General features: G+C 38.3%; 1 protein-coding gene across 2 annotated transcripts in view; it reads left to right on the forward strand.

Annotated features, from left to right (window-relative positions):
* Positions 1-14501, forward strand: part of NF1 (neurofibromin 1) — a 295792-nt gene that overhangs the window by 269334 nt on the left and 11957 nt on the right. For both annotated transcript variants that reach the window (XM_030923838.1, XM_030923837.1), the window contains 7 exons: positions 1129-1286; positions 5319-5441; positions 5833-5963; positions 6142-6242; positions 7337-7479; positions 7824-7870; positions 9607-9823. In XM_030923838.1, the coding sequence (XP_030779698.1) occupies positions 1129-1286; positions 5319-5441; positions 5833-5963; positions 6142-6242; positions 7337-7479; positions 7824-7870; positions 9607-9823 (920 nt within the window). The remainder of the gene's footprint in view (positions 1-1128; positions 1287-5318; positions 5442-5832; positions 5964-6141; positions 6243-7336; positions 7480-7823; positions 7871-9606; positions 9824-14501) is intronic.

Here is a 14501-nt window from a genome sequence, read left to right on the forward strand (position 1 = left end):
CCCTGTCAAAACTATAAATTAATGTCTGATTTTCTTGGTTTTTAAACAGTTGCCCGTTTAGACTTGATTTTTTCTGATTTAAAAAAAAATCAGTGCAATAAGTTCAAGGTCTTTTATCAACATAACTACAGTTAATAACAATGTATTTTATACTTGAAAATTGCTACAAGTAGATTTTAAGTATTCTCACAACAAAAGATAAATATATGAGGTAACACATGTTAATTAGCTTGATTTAGCCATTCTACAATGTAAACATATTTTATTTATTTTTATTTTTATTTATTAATTTTCTTTGAGACAGAGTCTCACTCTGTCGCGTAGGCTGGAGTGCAATGGCAAAATCTCAGCTCACTACAACCTTCGCCTCCTGGGTTCAAGTGATTCTCCTGCCTCATCCTCCTGAGTAGGTGGGATTATAGGCGCGCACCACCATGCCCGGCTATTTTTTGTATTTTTGTAGAGATGGGGTTTCACCGTGTTGGGCAAGCTGGTCTTGAGCTCCTGACCTCAGGTGATCCACCCGCCTTGCCTCCCAAAGTGCTGGGATTACAGGCATGAGCCACAGCGCCCAGCCAATGTAAACATATTTTAAAACGTAATGTTGTACACCAAGCTTGTCAAACCCATGTCCCGCAGGCTGCACCCAGCCCCAGAGGGCTTTGAATGCAGCCCAACACAAATTTGTAAACTTTCTTAAAACAATTACGAGATCTTTTTTTTGCAATTTTTTTTTTTAAGCTCATCATCTGTAGTTAGTGTTAGTGTATTTTATATGTGGCCGAGAATATTCTTATAATTCCACTGTGGCCCAGGGAAGCTAAAAGATTGGACACCCCTGTTGCTATACCTTTTTATTTGTCAGCTTTTAACAATTGCAGTACAGTTCTTTTTGCTCTGCACTTGGTGATTCAGTACTCACCAAATGTACTAGGTACAAGATACTATGGCAAGAAAGTTGATAATTCCTGGGGATACAACAAGAGTTTGTACCCTAAAGCCCTTTAAAGTGCAGTTTTAAAATTGATTGCTGTTGTTAGGAAATAGGACAGCCACTTGGAAGGAGCAAACAATGGTTGTATTTGTCACCATGTTAATTAATTTTTCTCTATTGTTTTAATCTCTCAGGACACTAAAGGAGACTCAGCCATGGTCCTCTCCCAAAGGTTCTGAAGGATACCTTGCAGCCACCTATCCAACTGTCGGCCAGACCAGTCCCCGAGCCAGGAAATCCATGAGCTTGGACATGGGGCAGCCTTCTCAGGCCAACACTAAGAAGTTGCTTGGTTAGTTTATCTAAATTATGTAGTTTTTTTATTATTTAAAAAATAGATATTTTTACTCTTGGAAGATTATTTGAAATTGCAAGATTATCAAAATTTTCCATCTCAATGTAGCAAAGTTTTTGATGCCATTTAAAAGAGAGTTTGATAGATCAGTTAAGCATTATAAGTTGAGATAGAGAAATGAGAATGGGGCCTTGAAACAGTTTTTTCTGCATCTTAGACTAACTATTGTGACTCTCCTTATTTTGTTTTGCCTTGGCTGGTCAGCAGGGAATGGAACTCTGAGACATATTAGATAAACACCTATAAGAAAGCAAGAGTCTTGCTGCACTCAGGGGATTTAATGATATACTGTAATACTTCCCAAAATTATCGTCTGAGAGAATATGTGAATATGGTGTGAAGCTATAATAGTACTATTTGCCATGCTTTCTTTGAAAAGACAATAAGACATGTTTTTCAATTACTGAAAGAAAATAGGATTCTTTTTTTTTTTTTTCTTGAGATGGAGTCTTGTGTTCACCCAGGCTGGAGTGCAGTGGCACAGCCTCCCTAGTAGCTGGGATTACAGGCACACATTACCACATCTGGCTAATTTTTGTATTTTTAGTAGAGATGGGATTTCCCCATGTTGGCCAGGCTAGTCTTGAACTCCTGACCTCAGGTGATCCGCCCTCCTCGGCCTCCCAAAGTGCTGAGATTACAGGCATGAGCCACCTTGCCTGGCCAGAAGATAGGATTCTTGAAATTAAGATTGCTCAGTTACATCAACATTTATAGAATTTTTGTCTCTGAGAAGTACACCTAAAACGCTGCGAGACTCATTTCCATTTTAGTAACTGAAAGTAAATGAATGAAAGAACCCAGTAGGCCAGATGCAGTGGCTCACACCAATAATCCCAGTACTTTGGGGGACTCCGGTGGGAGGATTGCTTGAGTCCAGGAGTTCAAGACTAGCCTGGGCAACATGACAAAACCCATCTCTACAAAAAATACAAAACTTAGCTAGGCATGGTGACAAGCACCTGTAGTCCCAGCTACTCACGAAGATCACTTGAGCCCAGGAGGCAGGGGTAGCAGTGAGCCAAGACTGCACCACTGCACTCTAGCCTGGGTGACAGAGTGAGACCCTGACTCCAAACAAACAAACAAAAACACTGATCTTACATTGCTGCTCAGAGGAAATGCAGAGGTGTTCTTCTGTTCCATTGGGTAAAATTGTAATTGTTACTGGAATACATTGCGATCTATATTTCAGTGGCCAACACTGTGAATGGTTCAACAGATTTCAGTTATCCATGCAAACATATTTAATATCTTTAGATATTAGAAGAATGTTTGTGTTCATAAGGAAATTAGTGAACAAACAACAAATTGTAACATAAATAACCTGCCAGTAAACCATGAAAGAAATAGAAACCGTGAATGTCAATCACGGTTACTAGCCACATAGGTGTGTTACTGTTGTTTGAGTTCCCGTTTGTTAGTACCTTGCCATAAGTAATCTTTTAGGAGTTTCCTGGTTATTTTGCGTTTTGTAATTCTGGATTTTCATGCCAGTGAAGTTGTAAATGAAAAACTAACCTCAGAAAAAAATGTAGTATTGAATTCATTCAACCCATGTACTAAGTGAAAAAGATATGGTAACTGCCCTGGAAGAGTTTGTAATTTGTGTCCAAGACTTACAATCAGCCAATCACAACAGCAATTCCAGGTGCCATTACAATGATACGTCTTAATGGAGGAAACTAGAGATCTGGGGAAATTAGAAGAAAAAAAAAACTGCGGAGAGGAGATAACATTTGAGCTGTGTCCTAAAGATTTAATATATGCTTGCTAAATAGACAACAGGATAAGTAGGGGTGTATGTTTAAGGGCAGTGGTAATAGCAAGAGTAAAGAAAAGGCAGGAAAGCAACGTGATACATCATGGCGTCATGGGGAATGGGGTAGGAAATGAGATGAGAAGAAGGATTAGAACTTGATTGGAAACGACTGTGTGCCATGATAAGCGATTTTCCCCTTATCACACGTTCAGCTGAGGTATTTAAGTAGGGGAAGAACATGACCAAATTTTAATTTTCGCCAAGTTTTTCTAGCAGCAATTCGTTTCTCAGCAATCTGAGAGACGAACAGATTTTTAGCAAGGGAACCATTTAATAAAATTGATATAGCAGTCCAAGTAAAAAAAAAAATAAAAATAAAAATAAAAAAAATGGTGTGGGCCCCGCACTAAGGCAGGAGCAATGAGAGAATGGAGAAGAACCAGCAGGTTTGGAGCTGGGCATAATGGTACACACCTATAGTCCCAGGAACTCAGGAGGCCAAGGCAGGAGGATTGCTTGAGGCTGACCTGGGCAGCATAGTCAGACCCTGTCTCAAAAAAAAACAAAAATCAGGTTTGGATTAGGTTTCTGAAGTAGAATGGACATGACTTAGTGACCAGTTGTTACAGGTGGGGAAGGGGAAAAGATCGTGAAGGATGTCAGAAGTTTTTAGTTTTAAAAACTGTCTGGATAGTGATTCCATTCATAGAGATCAGGACTAATATGTTTACAGTACATGATAAATTTAGGTTGGTTGATTATACTGGAATATTTTCAAGACATCTAGGAGTATATAACTAAGAGATAAACCACAAGATGTACCTGGAATTTAGGAAGAAAGTAAACAAGTAAACATTTAGAATTGATTAGCTCACAGATAGTTGAAGCTATGGAAGCAGAATGAGATCTTCCAGGAAGAATGCAGAGAATAAAATAAAAAGGACAAGTGAGAAAGGAAGGAAAATTAAATGTAGAAAGTAGTGTCCCAATCTCATGTAGTATGGAAAGCACTGACTGGTTTTAGAAAACCTGAGTTTTCATCTGGTCATTGTCTAGATCCCTAGCCATGCTTCCTCAGACTAATTATACTTAACTGCTCATGGCTTCATCGGTGTACATGTGCATGAAATGAAAAAGCTGGACTAGATCCCTTTGGGCTGTTAAATTATTTGGCCTTGGTATTTATGACTATTATGAATAGTTATTCGTATTCTTGAGGTAATAGACTTTGTATTTCTTAAGTGTTAAATTGCCAGATTTTATTATATTGGCTTTAATTCTGGCTTTAAAAAAATAATACTGTTGGCCGGGCCTGGTGGCTCATGCCTGTAATCCCAGCACTTTGGGGAGACCAAGGCAGGTGGATTGCTTGAGCCCAGGAGTTCGAGACCAGGCTAGGCAACATGGAGAAACCCTGTCTCTACTAAAAATAGAAAAATCAGCTGGGTGTGGTAGTGTGCGCCTGTAGTCCCAGCTACTGGGGAGGCTGATGTGGGAGGATCACCTGAGCCCAGGACGCGGAGGTTGCAGTGAGCTGAGATCATATCACTGCACTCTAGCCTGGGCCACAGAGCGAGACCCTGTCAAAAAAAAAAAATAGTGTTAATACATGGTTACATGAATAGAGAAACTAAAAGCCAAGTGGGAGATAATGCTACTTGCTATTTTTGAAGCATCTCCCAGTGTATCTGGTTTTTAGTATTTTCAGGCATGCATATCTTTTTTTCAAAGCTTAAAAAATTAAAATCAAACTCTGCTTTTTTCCTAAGCTTGGAAATTACTCATGTATTAATGAGTAGTTCTTGCCACCAGCAGCATTTCTTAAACTGAAAAGACTGGTCAGACATAGTTGACCTTTGGTACTGAATAATGCCTACCCTTGTATTTATTATCAGTTATCATATTTGTTGATTTACCTCCAGTGTAGTTTGGTTTACCTCCAGTGTACAGAATATAATCTCAGTTTAATTTGCACCAGCAAGGTGCATCCTATCCTGAAACGGAAAGCTGTGGAAACAAAACCCTTTGAGAAGATGGAAAATAAAGGAAAGAAACTGCTCCAGGGATATAATAGAGCTTTCTTTGAGTCCTAAGTAAAAGCTTAAACACTTTATGTCCAAACATTTTCTTTTTAGTATATTCCCATTTATACCATTTATAGACACTGTGGTTAATGAACTTCCGTATTCTGTAACTTTTGTTTATAGGAACAAGGAAAAGTTTTGATCACCTGATATCAGACACAAAGGCTCCTAAAAGGCAAGAAATGGAATCAGGGATCACAACACCCCCCAAAATGAGGAGAGTAGCAGAAACTGATTATGAAATGGGTGAGAAACAAAGTATTGATCTAGATCGTTGAAAATAAGGTGGGAGAGTACGTGAAAGTCATGTTTATTTTCCAGCTATTTCTTAGAATCTTTAGAATGAAATATAGAAACGTTTGCCATTTCTCAAAAGATAAACTCTACCATTCTTAAAATGACAGTTATCTTGAAGCTTGTGTAAAAAATAGTCATATATATTATATACAACATTGTAAATAAGTAACCAAAACTTTTGTATAGGCGAATAGTAATTCTATATGATGTTTATGTTAGTATTTAAAGTATCTACTAAAGAAAGCTGTTGAATTGTAGAAGTAACATTGAAATAGGTGAAGTGATTATCCAGGTGTTTGATTAATACAGCTGATCACATTAATTCCCTGTCTTACTGCAGAAACTCAGAGGATTTCCTCATCACAACAGCACCCACATTTACGTAAGGTTTCGGTGTCTGAATCAAATGTTCTCTTGGATGAAGAAGTACTTACTGATCCAAAAATCCAGGCGCTGCTTCTTACTGTTCTAGTAAGGATTTCCCCTTTTTGAGTCCCCCACCCTCAAATTTTTATTCCAGTCTACTTTTAGCAGGCCCTTAAATATTAGAAACATGAATAGGATACGGTCTTCTACTTCTCACCCAAACAGATAACATTTCAGCCACAAAGTAAAAATGTTGTGTGTTTACTTTTTTGCATCTTGGCAGGCTACACTGGTAAAATATACCACAGATGAGTTTGATCAACGAATTCTTTATGAATACTTAGCAGAGGCCAGTGTTGTGTTTCCCAAAGTATTTCCTGTTGTGTAAGTATCTCCTTTTGGTTTTAATTAACCTTCATGCCTGTCTTTAAGTCAAATGCTTACCCAGTAATGTGCACTGGTTGCTCTTTAAAGAGGGCAAAATGAGATATTGTGATAGTGATTTTAGCTTTGAGATAGTAGATTTAATGAGGGTTAAGATTAGTTTTGACCTATTAGATCTATTAGAAAGTTTATAAGGAAAGACTTTAAAAAAACTGGTTTATTTAAGTGGTTTATTTTGATGATCATTGCTCATTTTCCTCACTTAGAAGCAAACTATTAGACTGCTATATGTAAATCAGCATACCTGTTTTGGTTTACTTTTTAGTAGAGCTTTTGTATTTATCCACAGCTGAGTGAAAATGACATTGACCTTCTGTTTAGGAGGTGAATTTTATTCTCTCTTAAGGACTAAAAATATTAACCTCAAAGTATTCAAATTTAAATAGCTCAGATAAATTCTTTTCCTGATCTAGGCCTTCTACATCATGTCATTATTTTCTTTTTTTTAACCTCATGTTAGAATGTTAGAGAGTTAGGACTCAGTTATTTTTATTAGTGGAGTGTAGCCGGGTTAGAAATAATTTTTTCCCTAAGTTTCAATTGGATCATGTATTTCACTCCCTCTAAACTATTTTGCTTTCCCTATTTGATCTGACTCAGCATTTCTTAAAAGCACTGATTAACATTAAATTTAATTTTTTATTTTTGTTTTGCACAGATCCTAAATTTAGTTTTAACTTCCTAAGTGCATGTCTGTATACAGCAGGTGGAAGTAATACTAAAGCATGCTAAGTAGCAGACAGTGCCAACCTTGTCTTAAGCAAACATTTACCGTATATGGTTACACACGGTTATATGACACTACCAGTTGTTTGTTTTCACCATTTCTTCCTGGTGACTAAAAACAAAAGACAGACAAAAACAGACACACACACATGTTCATTGTAGAAAATCTGGAAAATGAAGAAATGCCCCAGAAAGTAAAAAGCACTCATCTCCCTTCAATTTTAGCACATTATTCTGGGGAATGTATATTATGTTTTCCACTACATAATTTTCCTCTAAAATGTTCCTCTGTTGACTTTTTTTTTTAGGCATAATTTGTTGGACTCTAAGATCAACACCCTGTTATCACTGTGCCAAGATCCAAATCTGTTAAATCCAATCCATGGAATTGTGCAGAGTGTGGTGTACCATGAAGAATCCCCACCACAATACCAAACATCTTACCTGCAAAGTAAATAAATGTATCTGGAGAAGGATGGTTGATGAACTTGCTAACATGCGCACTGTTGTAGAATGCACTGACTACAGAATTCTTTATAAGGGATAGACTTGTTCATACTTTTATTTCCATATTCCATTTTTTTACTCTCTCAATTGTATGTCCAATGTTACAGGTTGACAACTTTTTATACTGAGTGTATTTTAAGTGGGTTTTAGTCGCTTTGACATATTCTAAAAACGTGTTTTCAATGTGTACATAGGGTTTACATATCATCAGCTATACAACTTATTTAATTTCTGTTACAATTAAAAGATATCTTGCTTGTTATAAGAGTGACATTTGATTTGTTACAGGTTTTGGTTTTAATGGCTTGTGGCGGTTTGCAGGACCCTTTTCAAAGGTAAGAAAATATATTTTTCTCTAACTTTTGGCAAAATGAAGGTTTCTGTTCAAATTAGTATACTTGCTTTAAGAACACACAATATGCTGAAAACCAGAATAATAATTCACAATAAACACATATGTTACTTTTGTAAAAAGTTTCTCATCACAAGGTTTTTTTCCAGGAGGCAGCATGGTGTGGGGGTGTGTGTATTCACTTTTACAAAGTCAGCTTATGCTCAACTTTTCAGAAGAGTATCATAAACCTTTGTGATACTTTTCTGCCACAGCCCCTTGTGTATTTGATAATCTTAATGCACACACTTAGATAGCTTATGACTAGCAAGGAGCATTACCATTTTATTTCCAGCCTATTAGATAAGATTCATTTCTCTCTGAATTTGTCCTCATTTGCTCCTATTCAGTTTTTGGGTTTTTTTTTTTTGTGAGACGGAGTCTCACTCTGTCTCTAGGTTGGAGTGCAATGGCGCAATCTTGGCTCACTGCAACCTCTGCCTCCCACGTTCAAGCAATTCTCCTTCCTCAATCTCCCAAGTAGCTGAGACTGCAGGCATGCACCACCACGCCCAGCTAATTTTTGTATTTTGGGTTTCACCATGGTCTTGATCTCTTGACCTCGTGATCTGCCCACCTCGGCCTCCCAGAGTGCTGGAATTACAGGCATGAGCCACCGCACCTGGTCTCAGTTTGTTTTCTGATTGGCATTAGTTTATGTAGTGTTACATAATATGTATATAATCATTTTCTCTGTATGTAGGCGTTCTCCAAATTGATCAAAGTTCCTTGAAGGCAGGATTTCTGTTTCTTCCCTTGAACAGTTCCTGGTGCAGTGTTTTAGATACAGGGGGTGCTAAATCAATATGAATTATATAAACCTTGTTCCAGTTTTTAAGAATTGGGTATTTTGTTTATTTCTTTTCACTATTACTGAATATCTGTTGACATACAAAGGTTGTCACTTAAAAAATGGGCCTGAGGCCGGGCACGGTGGCTCAAGCCTGTAATCCCAGCACTTTGGGAGGCCGAGACGGGCGGATCATGAGGTCAGGAGATCGAGACCATCCTGGCTAACATGGTGAAACCCCGTCTCTACTAAAAAAAAAAAAATACAAAAAACTAGCCGGGCGAGGTGGTGGGCACCTGTAGTCCCAGCTACTCGGGAGGCTGAGGCAGGAGAACGTCGGGAACCCGGGAGGCGGAGCTTGCAGTGAGCTGAGATCCAGCCACCGCACTCCAGCCTGGGCGACAGAGTGACACTCCGTCTCAAAAACAAAAAAAAAAATGGGCCTGAAGTTACAGAAATAAGTATATCATACAGAAGTTTTTGCATTTGGATTGCCAGTAACCCTCTGAGTCCTTTACAGTGTCTAGTGATTAGAATCTAAATGGCAGCTGGAATGATGATGCTCTGCTCATTTTCTCTGTTTTGGAAAATTGGCTAGACATCATTCCTGATGATTGTATTGCCTTAGTATTAAATTCAGTCTGTCTTATGCATGGCTTTCAGAAAATGCAGGTTCATCTGGAAGCTTTAAGTGTAAGCTGAATAGACCTGCCTGTTGTAAGTCCTCTGGTAGTCTATAAATATTACTCCACTCCCCTTTTTTAATGATAAGTAATACAAAGGAAGAAAAATAGTAAATTAAGTCCAAACAAAATTAATACTTTTTTGACTTCAGATGGGGATTTACTTAAAGAAAAGGAGCTAAAATAATTTACTGTTTTTCATTACAGCAAACACAAATTCCAGACTATGCTGAGCTTATTGTTAAGTTTCTTGATGCCTTGATTGACACGTACCTGCCTGGAATTGATGAAGAAACCAGTGAGGAATCCCTCCTGACACCCACATCTCCTTACCCTCCTGCACTGCAGAGCCAGCTTAGTATCACTGCCAACCTTAACCTCTCTAATTCCATGACCTCACTTGCAACTTCCCAGCATTCCCCAGGTCAGTAAATGTGATCTTTACATGACTTTGAGCAACAGTATAAGATACCAACATTAGGAATTCTCTTGTGATCAGTTTATAGCAAATTTTGCTTCTTTTTCTTATGAGATTCACCTTACATTTCTTCTTTACCTTGTAACTGACTTGACTTTCGTTACTCTATAAAGCTTTCTACTTTCAGACAAGTTGTATGTAAGACAGTAAAATGTTAAAATGTCCACATGATATTCCAAGGTTGACAAGTTTCTAGAGTGTGGGCAGGAAGAGTAACTGAAAACACATTATTCTGTAAGTGAACAGAACTATAATTCCTTTACTAGATATACTAACATTGCCCTAAGGGCCTCTTTCCTCTGTCTCTGATACAGCATACTATATCAAAAAACAAAAATAAAAAGAAGAAGAAGAAACACAAAATCTATTAGGTACCTCACTTTCCTGCTGCCAACAATAACTCAACCATCCAGAGACCATCCTGAAAATCTGGAAGTAAATAATCAAAAAAGTCATCTCAAGAAAATAACATCTTAAAGCCCATAAGCATATACATACCAATTCATAATGCAACTTAGATTTGAATACAGTGAGAAATACTAATAGCTAATAGCTCAGGTGGGACTGAGATAAACAAGATGGCAGAAATGGCAAACCTACAGAACTCTGAACTCATTCAGTGTCATAGTGAATGGTTTCATACAACACTGGTTGACCCAGGAGATGCTATTCATTATAGAACTTAACACTATTGTGTGTGTTATGATGACAGTGAGTAATGAAGGCAAAACTTTTGTTATGGTTGTGTTTTCTATTTAGAAAGATACTCTTCTAAAATGGTTAAAAATAAAAGAAACTTTAGTTGTTAAAAGTTCCATTATCTGAAAAGTTCACTTATGAAACACATTCTATAAGGAAAAATTACTATATATAGTTCTTTTAAGTGTTAGCATAAATTAAAAAAAAAAAAATGACCTAACTATTCTGTGATGTTCAAGATCAATAAATGGAATTCCCAGTTTATGATCCCGGTTTTGCATGAACATTTCAATTTATGTAATTTTGAAGGTTCTAAAGAATTTTGCAATACCTAATTCGTATTGTAAACTATTACATAATTAACTGTATTCTATTAAATTCTGATTAACAACAAAGCTTTGCTCAGCAGAGGAAACAAATTTTATTTCAACATTTGTCAGTAGCCTTACAGGTAATCCTTTTCTTCCCCCCAGAAATAAGAGAAGTCTAACTTTTTTCCCCATGTAACAAGGTTTGTTTGCCCTCTGCCTCTAACTCTCTAGTACGATGTTTCTGCAAGTATGATCCCAGACCAACAGCATCATTTGGGAGCTTGTTAGAAATGCAGATGCTGGAATTTCACCTCAGATCTGCACAAAAAATTCCAAGTAGAGCCCAGCCAGCAGTCAGTGTGTTAATAAATACCCCAGGCAATTCTTACGCACCCTGGAATCGGAGAAGCACTGCCCTGGGGGGTCTGCTTCTGGTCTTGCCCATTATCAGCTATCAGCATTTCAGCTGTGAAGGCCAGGGCAAAACTTAAAATTTACTTTTTTTACAGATAACTGCAGTCACTGAATTCCTTGCTTTCTGCTTCCCCGCTGATAAACTCTTTAGCATTTTGGAGCTAGGGAACCATACAGGTAATTTAGTTTTAGGCTCACAATATTGTGTACATTGGGGAGACTGAGTTTTAGAAGAGCTAGGTTAACTGCTTTATATAGTTCTTATCTAGAACCAAGTTCAGGCCCTTTTGTACTACATTCATTGCCTTCCATGTCTGTTGTCTGTCTGATTATCTATCTACTTTCCCTTCCCCTTCTCTATTTCCTTGTTTTTGTTTGTTTATTGCTAATTCATTACTTCTCTCTGCCTTGCCTTAAGCCCACCAGTTCTTTTTTGTCTGTGGGACTGTTTTCTGGGTTATTGAACAAAAGTTGAAAAGTTTTTAAAGTCTGCTCCATTTTAACCAAGCTTTTTGCCTTCTGGGCTACTAAACTTGTGTTAAACATGTCAAAAATGGTTAGTTTTTTTATTAACTTTTTTTACCCAGTCTAATTGTTAGGGAAATTTCTGCCTATCTTTGCCCACTAATGGAGACAATAAAATAATCTGGATGAGAATAAAGAACCATTATAGGTTTCTCTGCTATTTGATTAGTTGCCTATGTCCAGTGTTAATTGGCTATTTGCCAGATCATTTGCTTTGGTAAAACAGTCTTACTCTACAACCTCTTACTTAGAATTGTTTATTAAAATCAGAATAGGTTTTATGACTTTGGTTCCAGTTTCAAACTAATGGTGTCTCCTCCATTAACTCTCCAAAGATGAATAAATAGACTGCTACACCTTGGAAATATCTGACTGTACACAGAAGAGATGAGGAGGTTTAAAAGTAATAGAATTAAGTGGTATCATGGTGTTCAGCTCTTCCTGTCACTCAATTGTGTGTCATTGGTTTGACAGTTTATTTTACTACATGTTTTCAGAGAAAGAGTTAATCTTTTCAAAAGTAACCTTACTCTCCCACAAAACCCATTTGTGTCTCTAAATTGTGGGCTCATGTTCACAAAAGGATCCCAATTTATATGCCCCATCACTGAGTTTTTGTCATTTGCTCTTACAGAATAACTCTTAATGGTAAGAGTTGATCTTTTTGTTTGTAAATAGGTGTATTGCTTCATATCTTTAGCTCCATCTAATCTTATATCCTTATCTCTTCTTTTTTTTTTTTTTTTTTTTTGAGACGGAGTCTCGCTCTGTCACCCAGGCTGGAATGCAGCTGCATGATCTTGACGCACTGCAACCTCCGCCTCCCAGGCTCACGCCGTTCTCCTGCCTTAGCCTCCCAAGTAGCTGGAACTACAGGTGCCCGCCGACACACCCGGCTAATTTTTTGTATTTTTAGTAGAGATGGGGTTTCACCATGTTAGCCAGGATGGTCTCGATCTCCTGACCTCGTGATCCGCCCACTTTGGCCTCCCAAAGTTCTGGGATTACAGACGTGAGCCACTGCACTCGGCCTTTTTTTTTTTCCTTTGGAGACTGTGTCTCACTCAAGTCGCCCAGGCTGGAGTGCAGTGGCACAATCTTGGCTCACTGCAACCTCTGCCTCCTCGGTTCAAGCGATTCCCCTGCCTCAGCCTCCCTAGTAGCTGGAATTACAGGTGCACACCACCACGCCTGGCTAATTTTTGTATTTTTAGTAGAGACAGGGTTTCTCCATGTTGACCAGGCTGGTCTCGAACTCCTGACCTCAGGTGGTCCACCCATCTCAGCCTCCCAAAGTGCTGGGATTACAGGCATGAGCCACAGCCACCTCATTTCTTTATGGTGCTGAGTTTGCTTATATCAAAAAACCAAAAGAAAGTTGTCCAGATTCCTAACTCGGTCTGGCGTTTCAACTTTGCTATTTAGCTGTATAGAAACCAAAACATTATCTCCATTCCCAGCAGCAAAGTCTCAAGAGTAGTATTTTTTTTTTTTTTTTTTTTTTTTTTTTTTTTTTTTTTTTTTTTGAGACGGAGTCTCACTCTGTCGCCCAGGCTGGAGTGCAGTGGCCGGATCTCAGCTCACTGCAAGCTTCGCCTCCCGGGTTTACACCGTTCTCCTGCCTCAGCCTCCCGAGTAGCTGGGACTACAGGCGCCTGCCACCTCGCCCGGCTAGTTTTTTGTATTTTTTAGTAGAGACGGGGTTTCACCATGTTAGCCAGGATGGTCTCGATCTCCTGACCTCGTGATCCACCCGTCTCGGCCTCCCAAAGTGCTGGGATTACAGGCTTGAGCCACCGCGCCCGGCCAGCAGTAGTATTTAAAGAAGTTCTTTGTTACTCCCCAATATGGAGCATAAGTTTGATTTACCATCAAATTACCCAACATCAACCTACACTGAGATTTAAACAGATAAAGTTTCCATTGCCATATTTCAAAAAGCAAATGTTGCTGATCGGCACGCATTCAATCCTTTGCTGCGAATGTTTCATGTCAATGCAAAACTCTTCATTCTAGATCTTTGGTGTTTAGCAGGATCAGTTACTAAGCTGTATTTTCTTTTGTCCAACATTTTCTGCTAGCAAATCAACAAAATAAGAGATTCATGAACCTCATCCTCTTCCCCCCTCATGCCCCTGCATTAGGTCTTACTTAAATAAAACATTTTGGTAGTATTTAATTAGTTACCAGCTTTGAGGAGAAGTGGTAGTCACTTACATAAAGCAGTTGTCTCTGAAAATGCATTCTTCTTGACAAATTAGCATAGGCCTAATTCTACGTCCTAAGGGGAGCTGTTTTACAAGTCCACATATAAAAGTACCTAAATAGTTGTCTTCTGAATCCCTCCCTAGTAGAAATTGAATTTGGCATCAGTGGAGCCAATGACTGCATCTGGGATTCAGTGCATATAGAATTGCATTCACTGTGACCCTTTAGCCAAATGGACGTAAGACTTTGGTTCTTAGGATTTTCTCAAACGCCAATAAGAGCACCCTGAAGAGAATCCATTTACTCTATGATATATAAGAATATTTCAGGTTTGATATTATGATCCTTATTAGGTCCAGTCTAGCTGAGCTGGACATGAATTGAAGAACCAGGATTAGAACTAGAAAATGAAACCCAGGCTGAGTGCAGTGGCTCACACCTGTAATCCTAGCATTTTTGGGAGGCCG

The sequence above is a fragment of the Rhinopithecus roxellana genome, chromosome 19 (assembly GCF_007565055.1).
Source record: "Rhinopithecus roxellana isolate Shanxi Qingling chromosome 19, ASM756505v1, whole genome shotgun sequence".
In the NCBI taxonomy this organism is placed as follows: Eukaryota; Metazoa; Chordata; class Mammalia; order Primates; family Cercopithecidae; genus Rhinopithecus; species Rhinopithecus roxellana.